Consider the following 16,496-nt stretch of genomic DNA (forward strand, 5'->3'; position numbering starts at 1 on the left):
CTTAGGACCTAGAATGACAGGTCCATTCTAGGCAGGGTGCAGTAGCTCATGCCTGTAATCCCAGCACGTTGGGAGGCTGAGAAGGAAGAATCGTTTGAGCTCAGGAGTTTGAGACCAGCCCTGGCAACACAGCAAGACCCTGTCTCTAAAAAAAAAAAAAAATAAGTCCATTCTAGTCAAGGGGGACACAGTTTCTAATCTTTAACCCAAGGGTCCTTCTCATTTCCAAAAATGTATTTAAAAAAAAAAAAAAATCCAGCTGGGCACAGTGGCTTACACCTGTAACGCCAACACTTAGGGAGTCTGAAGTGGGTGGATCACCTGAGGTCAGGAGTTTTGAGACCAGCCTGGCCAACATGGCGAAACACTGTCTCTACTAAAAATACAAAAATTAGCCCCACATGGTGGTGCGTGCCTGTAATCCCAACTACTCGAGAGGCGGAGGCAGGAGAATTGCTTGAACCTGGGAGGCAGAGGTTGCAGTGAGCTGGGATCACGCCAATGCACTCCAGCCTGGATGACACAGCAAGACTCCATCTCACAAAACAAAACAGAACAAAATTCCCCATGGATCCTTAAAGGAAGCTAGGTCTGTATAAAAACACAACTTCCATTACTCACATGTTTTGCTTTGGAGATCATACCCAGTGTTTACAGGTTTGCATTTTAAAGAGTTTGCATCTCCACAAGTAGCTTTATTGGATAACCTTACCGATGGAAATGTAAAGCTATCCTGAACCTATATTCAGGAACTTGCTCAGTGCTGCCTAACTCTGTCTGAATCCATGAAAAGGTAATATCCTTCTTATTCGGATATCTAATAAGAAACCAGGTTAAAAATAGAACACCTTTACTTTTCAAAAATGAGTTTTAAAAGTGGCCTCAATATTTATGATACACACACACACACACACACACACACACACACACACCCAGCCACCCATGTTTGGTGGTTGTCATAACCCAGTCCCAAATCCTTCTGCACTAAGATATCAAGGCAGATCTATTAGGGAGGTAGTTCACAGTTAACAGCCCTTGCTTTTTTTTTTTTTTTTTTTTTTTTTAAGACATGGTCTCACTCTGTCACCCAGGCTGGAGTGCAGTGGCAAGATCATGGCTCACTGCAGCCTGGACCTCCTGGGCTCAGGCAATCCTCCCACCTCAACCTTCTGAGTAGCTGGGACCACAGGCACACACAACCATGCATGACTAATTTTTTAATCATACATAGAGACAGGGTCTCTGTACATTGCCCAGGCTTGTCTCAAACTCCTGGGCTCAAGTGATCCTCCTGCCTCAGCCTCCCAAAGCGCTGGGATTACAGGTGTGAGCCACTGCGCCTGGTGGCCCTTGCTTTTTAACTGTCCAGTGAGGCACGTCTGTCTTTATCATTTGCTATCATTTATTCCTGTACCAGGCACTAGACAAAGAGAACTTTTTCTCTGTCCTTTAAAGGTAAAGAAACTGAGCCTTAGGGAGATGAAGAGCCTGGCTGAGGACTGCTCACCTATGCAGTACAAGAGTGGGGGGAACCCCTCACAGATTCTGGGTGTGTGTCACTTTTCCACCGCTTACCAGCTATGTGACCTTGAGCAAAAAAAGGGGATAACAACAGGGCCTCTACCATGGGGTGGGTGGGAAACTTAGCTGGATTGTCTCATCAGGAGCTCAGCCCTGTCCCTGGTCATCAGTAAACATGGTAATTGGGAGCCCTCAGTGACTCCCCCAGGGCACAGGCCTTCTGTTCATGTCAAATCTAACCACCAGACATGTTCTCCTTCCTTTGGGAAAATAAACGGACACAACCTGGAGGAAAATTCCCCATGACATTTTCAGGTTTTCTAGAGACACTCATTTCCATAACTTCCCCATTTTGGGCTTGCATTTCTATAGTGCTTCAAGGGCATTTTTTTTTTTTTTACGGCTAGACAGAGATAGATACCTAGGCAAGATCAAATTAGCGTCAAATCCTGACATCATCCGGAATGACTCATGGTATACATTTAGAAAAACATTCAAAGAATAATAATCAAAAAACAGCAATCATTAGAAACCCTTACTCAAATACAGAGCTGTCATTTTGATCTCCCCAGATCAGGATCTCAGTGATGGAACGGATGGTCTCCACTAGCAGGTTCCGGTTCTGTTCTGTGACTGTGGTGTTTTTGGTCAGAACGTGGTACAGATACCTGAGAGAAATGAGAGAAAAAGAAATTAAAGGTTACCAACTGAAATGCAAGCCAAGTTCAATGACCATTAGCAATATTTTGGAGACAATACAGCAATGCTTTTTCAGGTTTGGGTAATGCAATTTCCCATTCAGATTAGATGTAACTCACAACCCAAGAAAAATAGCAGACAATGCTTTGAAGGGTTAAACTAAGGACACACCAACCCAGACTGAGACAAGAAAATCATCAAACCCTTGAAGTCAACTACTCTCAAACTGCAGTGTGCAAGAGAATCACGCGGAGAACTGAATCAAGTGGGGGCTCCTGGAGCCCCCTCAGAGATTCAGATGCAGCAGGACTGAGAGAAGAGCAAGTAGCCACCTGTTTCACATGCTTCCCGTGATGTTGATGCCTTCAGAGCAAGTGGGGACATACAGCTCAGGCTGGATGCCTAACATGGGACCTGCAGCCAGGCTAATGTTGAGGTTTAGAGAGATGGAGCCACAGCTTAGGAAGGCTGGGTCCCAGAGCAGTCGCTGGCGCAAAAATCACATGCAATTCCCCCTGTAATGCTCACAATCCCTCTCAAGTGCAGTGAGCCCATCAGAACTTATGGCTCAAATGATCTGGGTGGCTTGCAGCCCAAGGGCAATGGTCTTATTTGCTGAGAACAGATTGTTAAATTCACTGAGTTAAATGGGCTGCCTGGGAGCGGTGGCTCATGCCTGTAATCCCAGCACTTTGGGAGGCCGAGGGGGGTGGATCACCTGAGGTCAGGAGCTCAAGACCAGCCTGGTCAACATGGTGAAACCCCGTCTCTACTAAAAATACAAAAAATAGCTGGGCGTGGTGGTGGAAGTCTGTAATCCCAGCTACTCCGGAAGCTGAGGCAGGCAGAATTGCTTGAACCTGGGAGGTGGAGGTTGCAGTGAGCTGAGATCGCACCATTGCATTCTAGCCTGGGTGACAGAGCGAGAATAAATAAATAAATAAATAAATAAATAAATAAATAAGGGCTGGAGAGGATGGTGCTGTACTTCATCTACCTAAACAGTCCTGAATGCCAGGTGCTGGAGCAGAGACAGGTAGACACCATCCAGTCCTCACGGCCTCTTTGCTGCTGGGGGAGACCAAAAGAATCACCGAGGCCAGTCCTGAGCAGTGCGGGGACCAGAAGCCTGGCTGGATGCCCCGGGAGTGCCACCGGGCACGGCTTTTAAGACGGCTTCTCCAGGGCCCACAGCCCCAGGTAACTTCACCTGTCAAGGGAGCTCAGGCTTGAGAAGGAAAAGCAGACACCAAGAGGAAGTGACTGAGGAAAAGTGCCCTCCCCTCCTGATTTCTTTTATGGCCAACTTCAGTTTTCAGGGCTGGGGGTCTAGTGAGAGCAAGGAAGGAAAGGTCTAGACAGGATTGTCCCATCTATAATCTCTAAAAACGGGTAAGACATAAAGAGGAAGCAGCTTGAAGATGAAACAATAAAGAACCATCTGCTATTTAAAGGGGCTAGGGTTTATTTACGAATACTGTTACTGTTTGTTATGCTTTAAAGACCTAGTATAATCAAGCATTTAATTAATTTATTAGAAATTGCATGTAATTTTTAATATGCAGTAATTAGAGAAGCCTTCGAAAAACACAAATCCTCAACCATTTGTACCCAAATCTATCAACGAGGCTGCGGGAGGGGGCATGGGTCCAGTTTCCCTCTATAATTATGTAACTCAAACAGCACTTGAACCACCCTGGGATGAATCATTGGAGGACCCACTCCCAAATCTACATCTTCATCTTGCCTCAAGTGCATCTTCCCCAAGAGTTTCAAACATCAGAGTTTTCCAAATTGCAGTTCCCAGGCATCCTGCATCAGAATCACCTCTGTAAGTTGTCCCAGACCCACTGAATTGGACTTTTGGTGCAGGGCCCCAATCCCACTGAAGTTTGACAGTCACCACACCACTTCAGCTGTGGCCATCAGTGACACTCTCCACGCAGGCCCCCATGTGCCCAACACCCTGCCAGTGACAAGACATTGCTGGCAATGTGGGAGAAGGGCAGATTCTCCCTCTTCTCTTCTGTGTACATCTATTAGCATCACACATCATACTCCTGGTCAGTGGGAGATGGTGGCTTAGGTGGGCGGGTCTGCTCTGAAGATCCCCAACAAGAAGAGGAAATTTTAAATTCTTTAGGACCACATGACTTCAATTGATAGGGCTTTCTGCTTAGAATGCCCTTGCTGTCCTTGTCAACCAGCAAACTCTTACTTACATTTCAAAACCCAGCTCAGACATCTCTTGGTAAAGCTTTCCCCATGCCCCCCTCCCAGGTGGATTTAATTGTTCCCTCCTCACTGGCACCTCTGTACCCACACACATTTGCTACCACAGAGCCCACCCTTATTTGCAAAGATCTGCCTCCCTTACTAGACCTGAGCTCCTCAAGGTCAGCACCATCACCTTATTGATCTTGGTGACCCCAATACACTCCAAATGTCTGATACACAGCAGATGTTCAATGAATGCTGAATGGGGCAGGGGATGGTCTTTGTAAACATAACTTAGATGAAAGCATACATGACTAAACATAGCCACAGATGCAAATGCCAGACACGGCAAGCGACACAGCAGAGCTCTGGTGAAGGGGTCAGGCTTTGGAGTCTGGCAGACAGACTTGGGCTTGACCTCTGGCCCTGCCACCTCCTAACTGTGGCCTTGGACAAGGTGCTTCGCCTCTCTGCAGCTCAGATTCTACACAGTGGTGGAAACAGTCAAGGCTTCCTCACTGGGTTGTTCCAGAGAGGCAACGTGACCATGCACAGAAAGAGCCAAGCACAGCGCCTGGCACAGAGCAAGGGCTCAACAGAAGCAGGCTCGGCTGCCATGGTGATTAGATTATGGTCATTGTGGTGGGGGCCGTTATTCACATTATTACTACATTATCCAAGGGATATTCCGGGAAGGTAGAAAAGAGATCAGGCTAGATTCAAACAGGGAAAGAGGGCTTCAGGGGAGGAGTCTTGATGGGAAGGTTCAGCGAAACCAGAGCAGGAAGTAGAGAAAGTCTGGTATTTCCTGAGAGGCACTAGAGTATATGGTTAATTACAAACACTAGTATAGTTAGAACATAGCGTTAATCACACACACTGCAATGCCTGGGTCTGAACACACCTCCATCACGTATTTAGCTGGTTGATCCTGAGCAGGTTACTTTCCCTCTGTGCACCTCAGTTATCTCACCTGTAAAATGTAAACATCAATGGTACCTGAATACTTTAGTATCTACCTATTTTGGTAGTGTTGGGAGATAACAGATAACTAACTCGGCAGTTACTATGTATGATACAAGTGCTAGCTATTGTTATTGTTGCCCTCATTAAATAATTTCTGGGAAAAAGTCCTAGTAACTACCAGAAGGCCCTTATAGGCAGAGAGGGCAGTGCAGTAAGTCCTGAAAAAAAGATTCTAGGAGCCCCCATGTGCCTGGTTCTCTGTGAGGGCTTCATGTGACCTACAGACTCACAGTAATGTGAAGATCTGCACACTGTTGCCACTGCACAGGACAAGACAGCAAGTGAGGTTTGGCAACGTTCAGTAGCTCGCCCACAGACCTGTGACCGGGAAGCAGGGTGTGAGAATTCCATTTGTTTCTTGGCCTCTCAATATTTGGTGTTCTTTGCCCTGGTCGGTGGCGCCGTCTGCTGGGTATGTAGTGATATTGCATGGGGGTTTTCTTGCAGTAATGAAGGTGGGCGCCTGTTCATATGTTTATGGACTGTTTGAATATCTTCTTTTGTGAGGTGTCTGTGCAAATCTTTTGCCCTTTTTCTCTTTTTGAGACAGAGTCTTGCTCTGTCGCCCAGGCTGGAGTGCAGTGCTGCGATCTCCACTCACTGCAAGCTCTGCCTCCCAGGTTCACACCATTCTCCTGCCTCAGCGTTCCGAACAGCTGGGACTTCAGGTGCCCGCCATCACGCTCTGCTAATTTTTTTGTATTTTTAGTAGACACGGGGTTTCACCGTGTTAGCCAGGATGGTCTCGATCTCCTGACCTCGTGATCCACGTACCTCGGCCTCCCAAAGTGTTGGGATTACAGGCGTGAGCCACCGCACCTAGCCTGCCCATTTTTAAAATTAGGCTGTGTGGCTTTTTCTTGCTTGTTTGGTAGAGCTCTTTATATACTCTGACCACAAACCCTTTACTGGAGATAAATATTGCAAATACTTTCTCTGATGGTGGCTTACCTTTTCGTTCCCTTTATACTGGGTCTTTAGATGAGTAGGGGTTAATTTTAATGCAGTTCAATTTATTAATCTTTCCCTTGGATGGTGTTTCTTGTATCAAGCTTAAGAGGTTCTTACCTACCCCAAGGTTATAAGGAAATGCTTTTTACTTCTAACAAAGTTACTGTTTTACTCTTCACATTTTGACTTTGAGTACATCTGGAACTGATTTCTGTGTATGATATGAGGTATTGGCCAAAATTAATTTTTTCTATATGGAAATCTACTTGACCCAGCACCATTTACAGAAAAGGCCCTCACTTCTCTACTGCACTCCAGCGCCACCATTGTCATTAATCAGGTGACTACCCATGTGGGTCTCATTCTGGATACTCCAGTTTCACTGATCTATTTGTCTATCCTTGTATCAAGACCATACTGTCTGATTACTGCAGTTTTACAGTAAATCTTGCCATATGGTAATTAAGTCTTCCAACTTCTTTCCTTCTGTTTTTCAATATTGGCTATTCTTGGCCCTTTTAATTTCCGTATACATTTAAAAATCACCTTCTTCATTTCCACAAAAATACCTGCTAAAATTTCCTTAGACTTGCCCTACATCTATGGCTAAATTTGGAGAGAACTGACATATTTACAAGAGTGTAACATTCTGATATTTACAGCATTTGTTTCTACGCTCACTTGACAGGAGTCTTGCAGATCTGTTGTTAGAGTTGCTCCTAGGTAGTCGATATTTTTTTATGCTATTGTAAATGACATTGTTTGAAATATTCATTTTCTAAACGTCTTTTGCTGGTATATAGAAATACCCACTAGACTGCAAGCTCCAAAGCTCAATGGGGGTTACACCCTCACCTTGCTCATCTTTCTGTCCCACAATGACCTAGCACACCGTTTTACACAATGTTTTAGGAAGAGATGCTCAATATACATTTGCTTGAATGTAATGGGGGGAAAAGCTGAATGGATTAAGATTTAATGTTTTAATGGTGTATCTAATTCCAGGGCTTTGGAAGATTAGGTAATTCAACCACCTCAGAGACATAAACATTTTAGTAACTTTTTGTTGTTGTTGTCGTTTTTTGAGATGGAGTCTTGCTCTGTCGTCAGGCTGGAGTGCAGTGGCGTGATCTCGGCTCACTGCAGCCTCTGCCTCTTAGGTTCAAGCGATTCTCCTACCTCAGCTTCCCAGGTAGCTGAGTTTATAGGTGCAGGCCACCATGCCCAGCTAATTTTTGTACTTTTAGTAGAGATGGGGTTTAGCCATGTTGGCCAGGCTGGTCTTGAACTCCAGACCTCAAGTGATCTGCCTGCCTCGGCTTCCCAAAGTGCTGGGATTACAGGCGTGAGCCAACTCACCCGGCCCATTTTAATAACCTTCTGATTATAAATGTAACATTCACTTTAGAGAGGTTGGAAACTTTGACAACAATGAAAGAGAAATGGCAGCCGTGGTGCCTAGGGATGACTGCTGCTGCAGTTGCAATCTATTTCCTTGGGTCTTTGTCTTTGCTATGGATATTTACTTAGTTGAGGTCATGTTGCATTATCCATTTCCATACCAATCTTATTTCCCACCTCAGCTGAAACAAAAGCACTTTTTTTGGTTATTGACAACTGTTTGCAAGTATCTGTAATGGCTACACAGTATGACACTGAAAGGACAACCACAGTAGCAACTCTTGTGAAGGGCATTAAGATTCCTAATTGTTAGAGTGATAACAATGTTGCTATGACCATCCTTGTATGCAAAGCTGTGTCTTTATGTCAGAAAAGTTTCAAAGGACAGAATGATTACCTTGCTACTTAATGGCAGCAAATTAAAATGTTTCTCTTACAATGATAACCACTGTTACAATGATAACGTTTTTTCTCAAACCATGTATCTACCTCAGTAAAACAGGCGAAGCTTCCTATTACTGCCAGTCTCTGTCTGCGTGCTTCGTTTAATCCCAGAAACAACTGACCCTTTGGGGATGATGCTCTGGGAGCTGAGGCACCTGTCCAGGGCCCTGGGGCAGCACAGGAGGTGCCTAGGTTAGAACCAGGCAGACTGAACTCCAGACCCCGTGATTATGACCCTTCTAGGACTACAGAAATGCAAACAATGAAGTAAGCAACAATTTTATTGGCCAAGAACTTACATGAGGTTATGAATGCCTAACATACAAAAATAAAATAAAATAAATAAAAAAACACCAAATAGATAAACCAAAAAGGCATGAAAATACTATCAGATCTTATGGAAAGTCCTTATAAAGGGCTCTAACTCCCATTTGTCTGGAAAAGAGCCAGTATTCTCATATCCCCAACAGGAGCTCTGCAGATGCAGTCTCAATAGCCGAGCTTTGCCTGTTAGCCAACTCTCCACCGACAGACGAGCTTCACAGTTTGAAATGCCTGGAGAAGAGAAACTGCAACCAACACACTCGAGGTGCATCACCAAGGATGATAGACGTAAACAAATCTCGCCTCAATAGCCTCTGCTTTCTCAAGTTACTGATTTCACAGGTTAAACTACTACAGTTAATAAAGCCCCATCTCCTTCAAAAATGAGCAATTCAGTCCATTTCAGAGATAGGAACAAGAGGTCCAAGTTCATTTCAGTGACAGCATTTTCTGCACATGCTATGCCTTGCACCATAATGCGCTTATTAGGATGCTCCTCTTTCAGGATTTTGAAATGTATATTTGCAAGCTGGGGAATGAGAAAGGATAAGCAGAATGATAGGAGGTCTGGGGGTTAGAAATTTACCCCCCAATGTCCACACAGCTCCAAATAACAATGTCTCAGGTGTGGTAGAGGGATGGGAGACACAGAGCCTGTGTCTGTCTGGCCTGTTCAGCACTCGGGCAGAGGCCCTGCAGACGTTCCCCAGTGTGTCCCACTCTGTGCCCTGAAAACCGCCATCTGGTCAGTGTTCAGCCTTCTGGCCAGCAGGACGAGGAGAAGCTTCACGCAGGGTGGAATCAGGCTAGAGGATTAGAGAAGGTGTTCACAGGCTGTGCATCCCCTGGTGAATCATCCCCCAAAGATGTCAAACAGGGCCGGCAACTGAGGCTGGGCCGGGGATGTGTAGGGTGTAGGCAGGGCTTTTAGCCCTAGAGAAAGTCATGGCTCTGGCACAGGTGCTGTGACTAAACTGGGGAGAACAAGCAGTTGTTGGGAAAAGACTGGCCTTTTCTGAAAACAGAGGTCTGCCTCTTGTTCAACCTGTGACAAATATTTGTTGATTGCTTACTATCTGCCATGTCCTGTGCTGGCATCCCAGTACCCAGCTGAACAAGCCATACAGGCTTTCATGATGCTTATGTTCAAATTGGGAGAAAACAAGAAAAACATATGTAACAAAGGAAGACAATGTCTGATAGCCAAAGGACAAGAACCCCGGCCAGCTTCCTGAGGGTCTAACTCAAAGCCGGTATGAAACTTTAAGAACATAGAGGAGCTCACAGCCGACCCGCTGTTTGGTGATGAGAAGTACATAATAATGTGTTAACGGTGTGGGACAGTGTGAACAGGCACAGGAGAAGTTAGAGAAGACAGCAAAACTCTTGTTGGCTGAAGTCACCAGGGCAATTTTTAGGGAAGAACTGGCATTTTCGGGATAGAGCTAGGGATTTGGATGGGCAGGAAGAAAAGAGCAGGGGAGCTCAAGTGGGCAGGCGAGGTGTGTGTGTGAGTGGACCAGCAACAGGAGATACGCCTGGATGATGGGAGCTGCCGCCATAACTCACCAGGGACGGCAGCAGCGCCCCTGCCCCCCGCCCCCCCAACACACGTGGAGGCCCGCCTCCAGTCTGCCCCTCCTCCAATCCATTCTGCCAGCTTCAACCAGACCACGGCCTTTCTGTGGTTAAAAAACCTTCAGCGGCTCCCTACTGTTCTCACTCATAGTCTGAATTCCTTAAAGTGATTTACAGGGCCCCAGGGTAACTGGCCTCTGGAAACTCTCCCAAGCATGGCTCTGAGCTTGGGTCCTCACCCCCTCTTTGCCCAGTGAACACTCCCCTGCTGAACCACGTGAGTTCTGCCAATGTGCACTGCTCCCCTTGCCCCACTAGGCTTTCTCAAATGCCTTTTCCTCTGCCTGAAACATCCTTCCTTCCACCTGACACCCCGCTGCCTGGTAACAACTACTCACCCTGTACGTCTCCATTTAAACAGCGTCTGCCTACCAAGGATGTTCCCGACTCCCTGTGCTCCCAAACTAGATGGTGCGAAGGCCTGGAAGAACTTAGACGTGACACAGTGGGAGCCTAGGACCCATAATGTGTGGCATGGTGAAGACGACATTTTAAGAAAATCAACATGGCAATATTGTACCCCAAGCTCTAACACTGTCAGTGCCACCAAGAGTAGGTGTGCGTCTGTCTACCTGCCATGGATCCATTCCCCGCCTTCTTTGGGCAATAACCCCTGATTATCCCATGGGGAACCACCCTTTTCTCTCATTCTCTGCCACTAGCTTGAGTGGAGCTCATCCCATTCTTGCTCCAGGGAAGGAAATATGAGTGCGGAATGGCCCATCAGATCCCCCTATACCTTTGGCCAGAGTGACAGTTCAGGGGTGGCATGAGACCTTGTTGGTCCAGGGATACTCAATTCTGGTCTTCTGCTGGCAATATTGAGGAAAGAAGCTCTCTTTTTCCCCAGGAATGCTAAGCTGATACGATGTAAGCCTGCAGCCTGCCTGAAAACGACACTAACAGGAAAAAGGTAGAGCTGAAAGGTAGAAAAAGGCCGATTTCTGATGGCTCCAAACGCCTGGATTCAGCCATGGTTGAGCGGGGACAGACCATTCAGTGACAGGAGCTATTCAATCCATTTGAGGCTTAAGGCAATTCTAGCTGGGTTTCTGTCACTGGAACCAAAAATCTTGACCCCCACACAAAGTGGAACAGAATGAAGGCCACAATACAGAAACGACCAATTTCTACCATCTGCAGACTTGCAGTCCCTGGTAAAGACGATGTTTCAGTAGCACTCAAATGATTCCATCACTCAGGCTTCCGCTTGGTGGTGGACATTTGTCAGTCAATGTCACAGCCTTGCCACTAATCTGGACAATAAACCATCCATGGTGTGTAGCAAATAACCTCTTGACTACTTCAATCTGCCTGAGCTAAATCACTAACTCAGTTCAGTAGACAGAGACCACAGATATGAAGTTTTCTACCATTTTGCAAAAGTAAAACCCTAACAGGAAAATTCCTTTCCAGTTTGCAAGCTGGGAGTGTTACAAAGAATAACGAAGCTAAAAACAGTTTCCAGCTCTCTGTGCAATCTTCTCAAACTTTCTGTAAATCTCAAACTGTTCTAAAAAAGTAAAATCTAGGCCGGGCGCAGTGGCTCACGCCTGTAATCCCAGCACTGTGGGAGGTCGAGGTGGGCGGATCACAAGGTCAGGAGATCCAGACCATCCTGGCTAACACGGTGAAACCCCGTCTCTACTAAAAATACAAAAAATTAGCCAGGCGTGGTGGCGGGCGCCTGTAGTCCCAGCTACTCCGGAGGCTGACGCAGGAGAATGGCGTGAACCCAGGAGGCGGAGCTTGCAGTGAGCTGAGATCCCACCACTACACTCCAGCCTGGGTAACAGAGCCAGTCTCTATCTCAAAAAAAAAAAAAAAAAAAAAAAAAAGAAAGAAAAAAAGAGGGTTTCCAGATGCCTTGTGTATTTAAAAAATAATAATAATAAAAAAATAAATTATTTTAACTATCTTAAACTTTTCCTCTCCATCCATACTGCCCTAGTTCAAGGCAAGAGTGTATTAGGAACTGTCACTTGTCACTGGTAGGGTGACCAGTTTATACTAGTTTGTCCAGGACTTTCCCAGTTTTAGCACTGAAAGTCCCATATCCTGGGAAACTCCACAGCCCAGGCAAACCAGGATAGTTGGTCACCCGAAGTATCAGATAAATCCCAAGCCCCTTCCTACTTCCAGCCTTGTTTCCCACAGCTATCAGCCCCCACCTGGACATGCCACAAAACCCCCAGGGTCCTGGTCACAGTGCTCTGCCTCCCGCCCCTGCTGCCCGCCCGTGGTGGCTTCTGTTCGTTCTTGGAGAACCCGCGTTGGTGTTGTCTCCTCCAGAAAGCTCCCAAGAAGGGTTCCCACAGAACCCTGGGTCCATGGCGATCTCAGCACTTGTCACGCTGTACAGTCACTGGCTCTACAGCTGTCTCCCCCAGCAGCCTGCAAACTCCGTCAGGGAATGAGCTGTTCTGTACCCAAGACCCAAGACGTTTATTAACAGCCAAATGCAGAGTGGCACAAGCCCCAGGGTGGGCACCGGCTGTTTACAGCACTCTTTTCCAAGTCACTGGAGGCTCTTCTAACCCCCCCACCAATACACAAATCTCAGGTTCTTGCAGCTGTAATATGGATTAAGCTGATCTGCCCGATTCAGGGCAGGCAACTCGGGTTTCCAAAGAAGCATCCGATAGACATGTGATCTAAACAATGAACCCAGGCAGTTCCCAGGATACTGCAAAGGAACCAGAGACCGTTTACCATTCCCTGCTGGCTGACAAAGATGCCCCATTGGTGATGAGACTCAGCCAAGTCAAAAGTGTTCTCAAACAGACTTATCGGGAAGTTTTATTCAGAAAGACAGTATAATGAGTACAAGCTCAGGAGTCAAATCCTGCCTCTGCTACCCTTCAGCTGCCGACACCTTGGGGCAAGTCACCGAAGCCCCTTGAACCTTAGTTTCCACTTCCTTAAAATGGAAACAGTAACGGTTCCTGTAACTCACAGACTTGCGAGGACTAAGGGAAATAACACACAGGAAGTCCTTAGCAAATACCCGGTACAGAATAACGCATTCGATAAGTTAATAAATTAAGGTAATTTAAAAGGGCTAGAGTTAAGCAGAGTTAGGTGAGAGCCTGGAGGTACCTGGATGCCGGCAAGAGGCCCAACCTCCTCTGGGTAACTCCCCTCCCCTCCTCAGCCACCTCCGCCCACTCGATAAATTCCTGAAATCCTTCAACCACTCCCTTTCCCGGCCAGCTGCCCTCCCATCTAAGATCCCCGCCTCCCTACCCACCCCATCCTTGTCCTGGGCCTCTTTCCTACCCTTGTCTTCTCTCACCACCTCCTGCTCTAAAAGTGCCCCTCACCACATAGTGAACCCTCCTGCTCCCCGCTCTTCAAGACTCACAAACGTTTACTAAATTGCTCCATGCTAGAAAGGTCACAGCTGAGAACTGCGGCCCTGCCACTACTCCTACCCCACTCCCGGGGACACATGAGAAGTCCCTATCTAATTCCCTCCCACCAATCCTTTCCACAGCCCCGTCTCCCTTCCACTACTTCCCACCATATACCTAACCCTATCCTCCTTCTTTCCCATTAGTAGTCTCAGATCTCCCTCTGGAAACCTGCCTATTTCTTGACACTGAAAGTTTGTCTACTCCCCTCTTCAGCATCCCCGTCATTTCCCTCCCTAAAGCCTTTCCCTTCATACAGATCTCTATTTTTCATCATCCTCCACACCTGCCCCCAAATCCTGGGTCTTGGCCTGCATGCTCTTCACCTCTCCCCAGTTCAATCATTCATTTTTCCACCCTTTAAGTAAGCAGAGAGGAGTACTAGATGCTGGGAATACAACTGTGAACAAACCAAGCAGTCTCTGCCCTCCTGAAGTGCCAGTTTAACAGGAGACAGAAAGTAAGCATAAATAAAAAATAAAGAATAATTGCAGAGAGTGGAGAAGCACTCAATGAAAGCAAGTGAAAAATGTGATGGATAGGAATTGGGATGTGGGGAGCACGTTAGTTAGGGTGGTCTGGGAAGGCCTTGCTGAGCTGATAATAAACACAGCTACCACTACTGGCCACCTACTACGTAACTACTGGGTCAGTCACCTTCCATTTCCATTACAATGTTCACGATCCCCATTTGCAAATGGGGATCTGGAGGCTCAGAGAGGTGAAGTAATTTGCCCAAGGTCACACAGCCAGTAAATGGTGGTGTCAGGATTTGAACGCAGGTGTGGCTGCAAAGCCAGCCTCTTAATTTCTGCACTCCTGGTCTCAAGACCCTATTTGCCCCCTGTCCTCCCCCAGAGCTGAGAGTCACTCCCTCCTCAGAGGTCTCTACTTTTCATCATCCTCCCCACTCGCCCCAAAATCCTGGGTCTCAGCGTGCATGCCCCCAGCTTACACTCCCCTCGGAAAATAATCTGTTCTTTTATAATAATTAATGCCGTTTATTGAGCAATTGTACGTGTTCTGAGCTTAACGTTCATTCCCTTATCCAACCAACGCTCAACACAATGGCAGGAAGCAGGTGCTGTTACTCTACTCTTTTTACAAGTGGGGAACCTGAGGCCTATATTCACACAGATAGATTCGGACCCAGATCTGCCCGACTCCAGGACCCAGGCCTTTGACCCCCTAAGCTGTTCAGTTTAAGAAGTACCTCGCCAGGAAACTTGGTGGACACCGTCAAGAACAAGTCTGTGTCCATAAACTGAAATCGCATCCTCTCGCTTTACAGGTGGGGATACGGAGACTCTGTGAAATTACGCGACTTGTCCAAGGTCACACAGCCAAGAGCGACGGGGTCAGGGTTCGAACCCAGGCGCCCTGACTCCCGAGCCCTCGCTCTTAACCACCACACGGGCTTCCCCGGGTGCCCTTCGCCGCCGCTCTCACGCCTCCTAGAGCCCCGACCCGGAGCTCGGCGCCCCCGTCTCCCTGTCCAGCCCCGCGGCCTCCCGCTACGCCCCCCACACTCACTTGAGGTGGTCCAAGGAGTGGATGTTGCGGGAAGACTTGCCATGGCCCCCGCCCACCCAGCTCCGCGAGCGGCCAAACATGTCGGCGGCCCCGACCCGTCTCTCGTCTCACGGTCTCATGCCCGACCAGCAGAGCGGCCCAGCGCCCGCGGCGGTAGCATAAGCGGAGGATGCGGCGGCGGAGGTGGTGGAGGAACCGCCAGCCGCCTTCCTCCCCGGCCCACAGCCCAGCACTGACATTCAGCCGGAACCGGCCGTTCGACGGTCGCGCTTTACGGCCGCCGCCGCGTTGGGCGCTGGGAAATGCAGTTCACCCGCGAGGCCTTCAGCGGCAGGACTCCGCGAACGGACTACAAGGCCCGGCATGCATCGCGCAACCGCGGGCCTACAGCCATCCAGAAAAGGCGGGGCGAGAGGAGGAGCGACCGCAGAATCGTCCGGGTGGGCGGGAATTGGAAGCTTTGGGCGCAGTCCCGGTGAAGGAATCGGCGAAGATGGGTCAAGGAAAGTCACCACTGTAGTAACAATTATTAGATTTATAATAAGAATAAGAATAGTATTGGATGGTGTATACTATGCAAAGCCACTGTCCTAAGGGCTTTACATATTAAGGTATTTAATTTTCACAACCATCCTATGAATTGGGTACCATTATCAAACCTATTTAATCATCAAGGAAACCGAGTCACTGAGAGGTTGACTTACCCAAGATCATGCAGTTAATAAGTGGCAAAACCAAGGTTAATATCCACGCATGCACCCTTATTTTTCATTCCCTTTATAAACCAAAACGGCACTAACTAGATAACAACCTTATTTGTCCTGACAGCCTTTTTTCTTTTTCCACTTCAATTAAGTGTGTGTGTGTGTGTGTGTGTGTGTGTGTGTGTTGGAAAAGCCTGGAAGCAACAATGCACCAAACTGAACATTTTGTACTTCCAGAGGATTCGTCTGGTCTTCACCCAGAATTCATGCTATTTCCCAAAGTACCACATTAAAATGAAAAAGGAAACACCCAACTTTCTGCATGAGCCAGAATATATCTAACTTCTACCCTGGATCAGAAGTGGTAAGTTCAGTGTGGGCAAGACTTCTCAAGTTTACCATCCATTGATTCATTCAGTTACTTCTATATATGAACCTTATTAAAGGTCCACTGTGTCCCATTAACTCTGCTCAGGAAAGAATTGGGCCAGAGGCCAATGTTCTCCCCAGTGCCTAGCACAAGGTTTGGCACATAGCAGGTGTTTAACAAATATTGGTAGAGTGCATGAATGAGTAAACGTTTGTTTCACCTTCAGCAGTTGGAGAAATGGATAAGAGTGGAGAG

The 16,496-nt window shown here is 47.2% G+C and overlaps 1 protein-coding gene across 6 annotated transcripts in view; it reads right to left on the minus strand.

Annotated features, from left to right (window-relative positions):
• The window catches only part of CLEC16A (C-type lectin domain containing 16A), a 239,460-nt gene extending 223,983 nt beyond the window's left edge, over window positions 1-15,477 (minus strand). For 5 of the 6 annotated variants that reach the window (XM_030798973.1, XM_030798971.1, XM_030798974.1 and 2 more), the window contains exons 1-2: window positions 15,168-15,477; window positions 2,061-2,189 (exon numbers count right to left, since the gene is read on the minus strand). In XM_030798973.1, coding sequence (XP_030654833.1) covers window positions 2,061-2,189; window positions 15,168-15,247 — 209 coding nt within the window. In that variant the 5' untranslated portion in view covers window positions 15,248-15,477. Of the gene's footprint in view, window positions 1-2,060; window positions 2,190-15,167 lie in introns of those variants that run through there. The other variant, XM_030798975.1, reaches the window with a different exon arrangement.
• Between the last annotated feature and the right edge of the window lie 1,019 nt (window positions 15,478-16,496).

Source organism: Nomascus leucogenys, chromosome 18 (genome assembly GCF_006542625.1).
Source record: "Nomascus leucogenys isolate Asia chromosome 18, Asia_NLE_v1, whole genome shotgun sequence".
NCBI lineage: Eukaryota > Metazoa > Chordata > Mammalia > Primates > Hylobatidae > Nomascus > Nomascus leucogenys.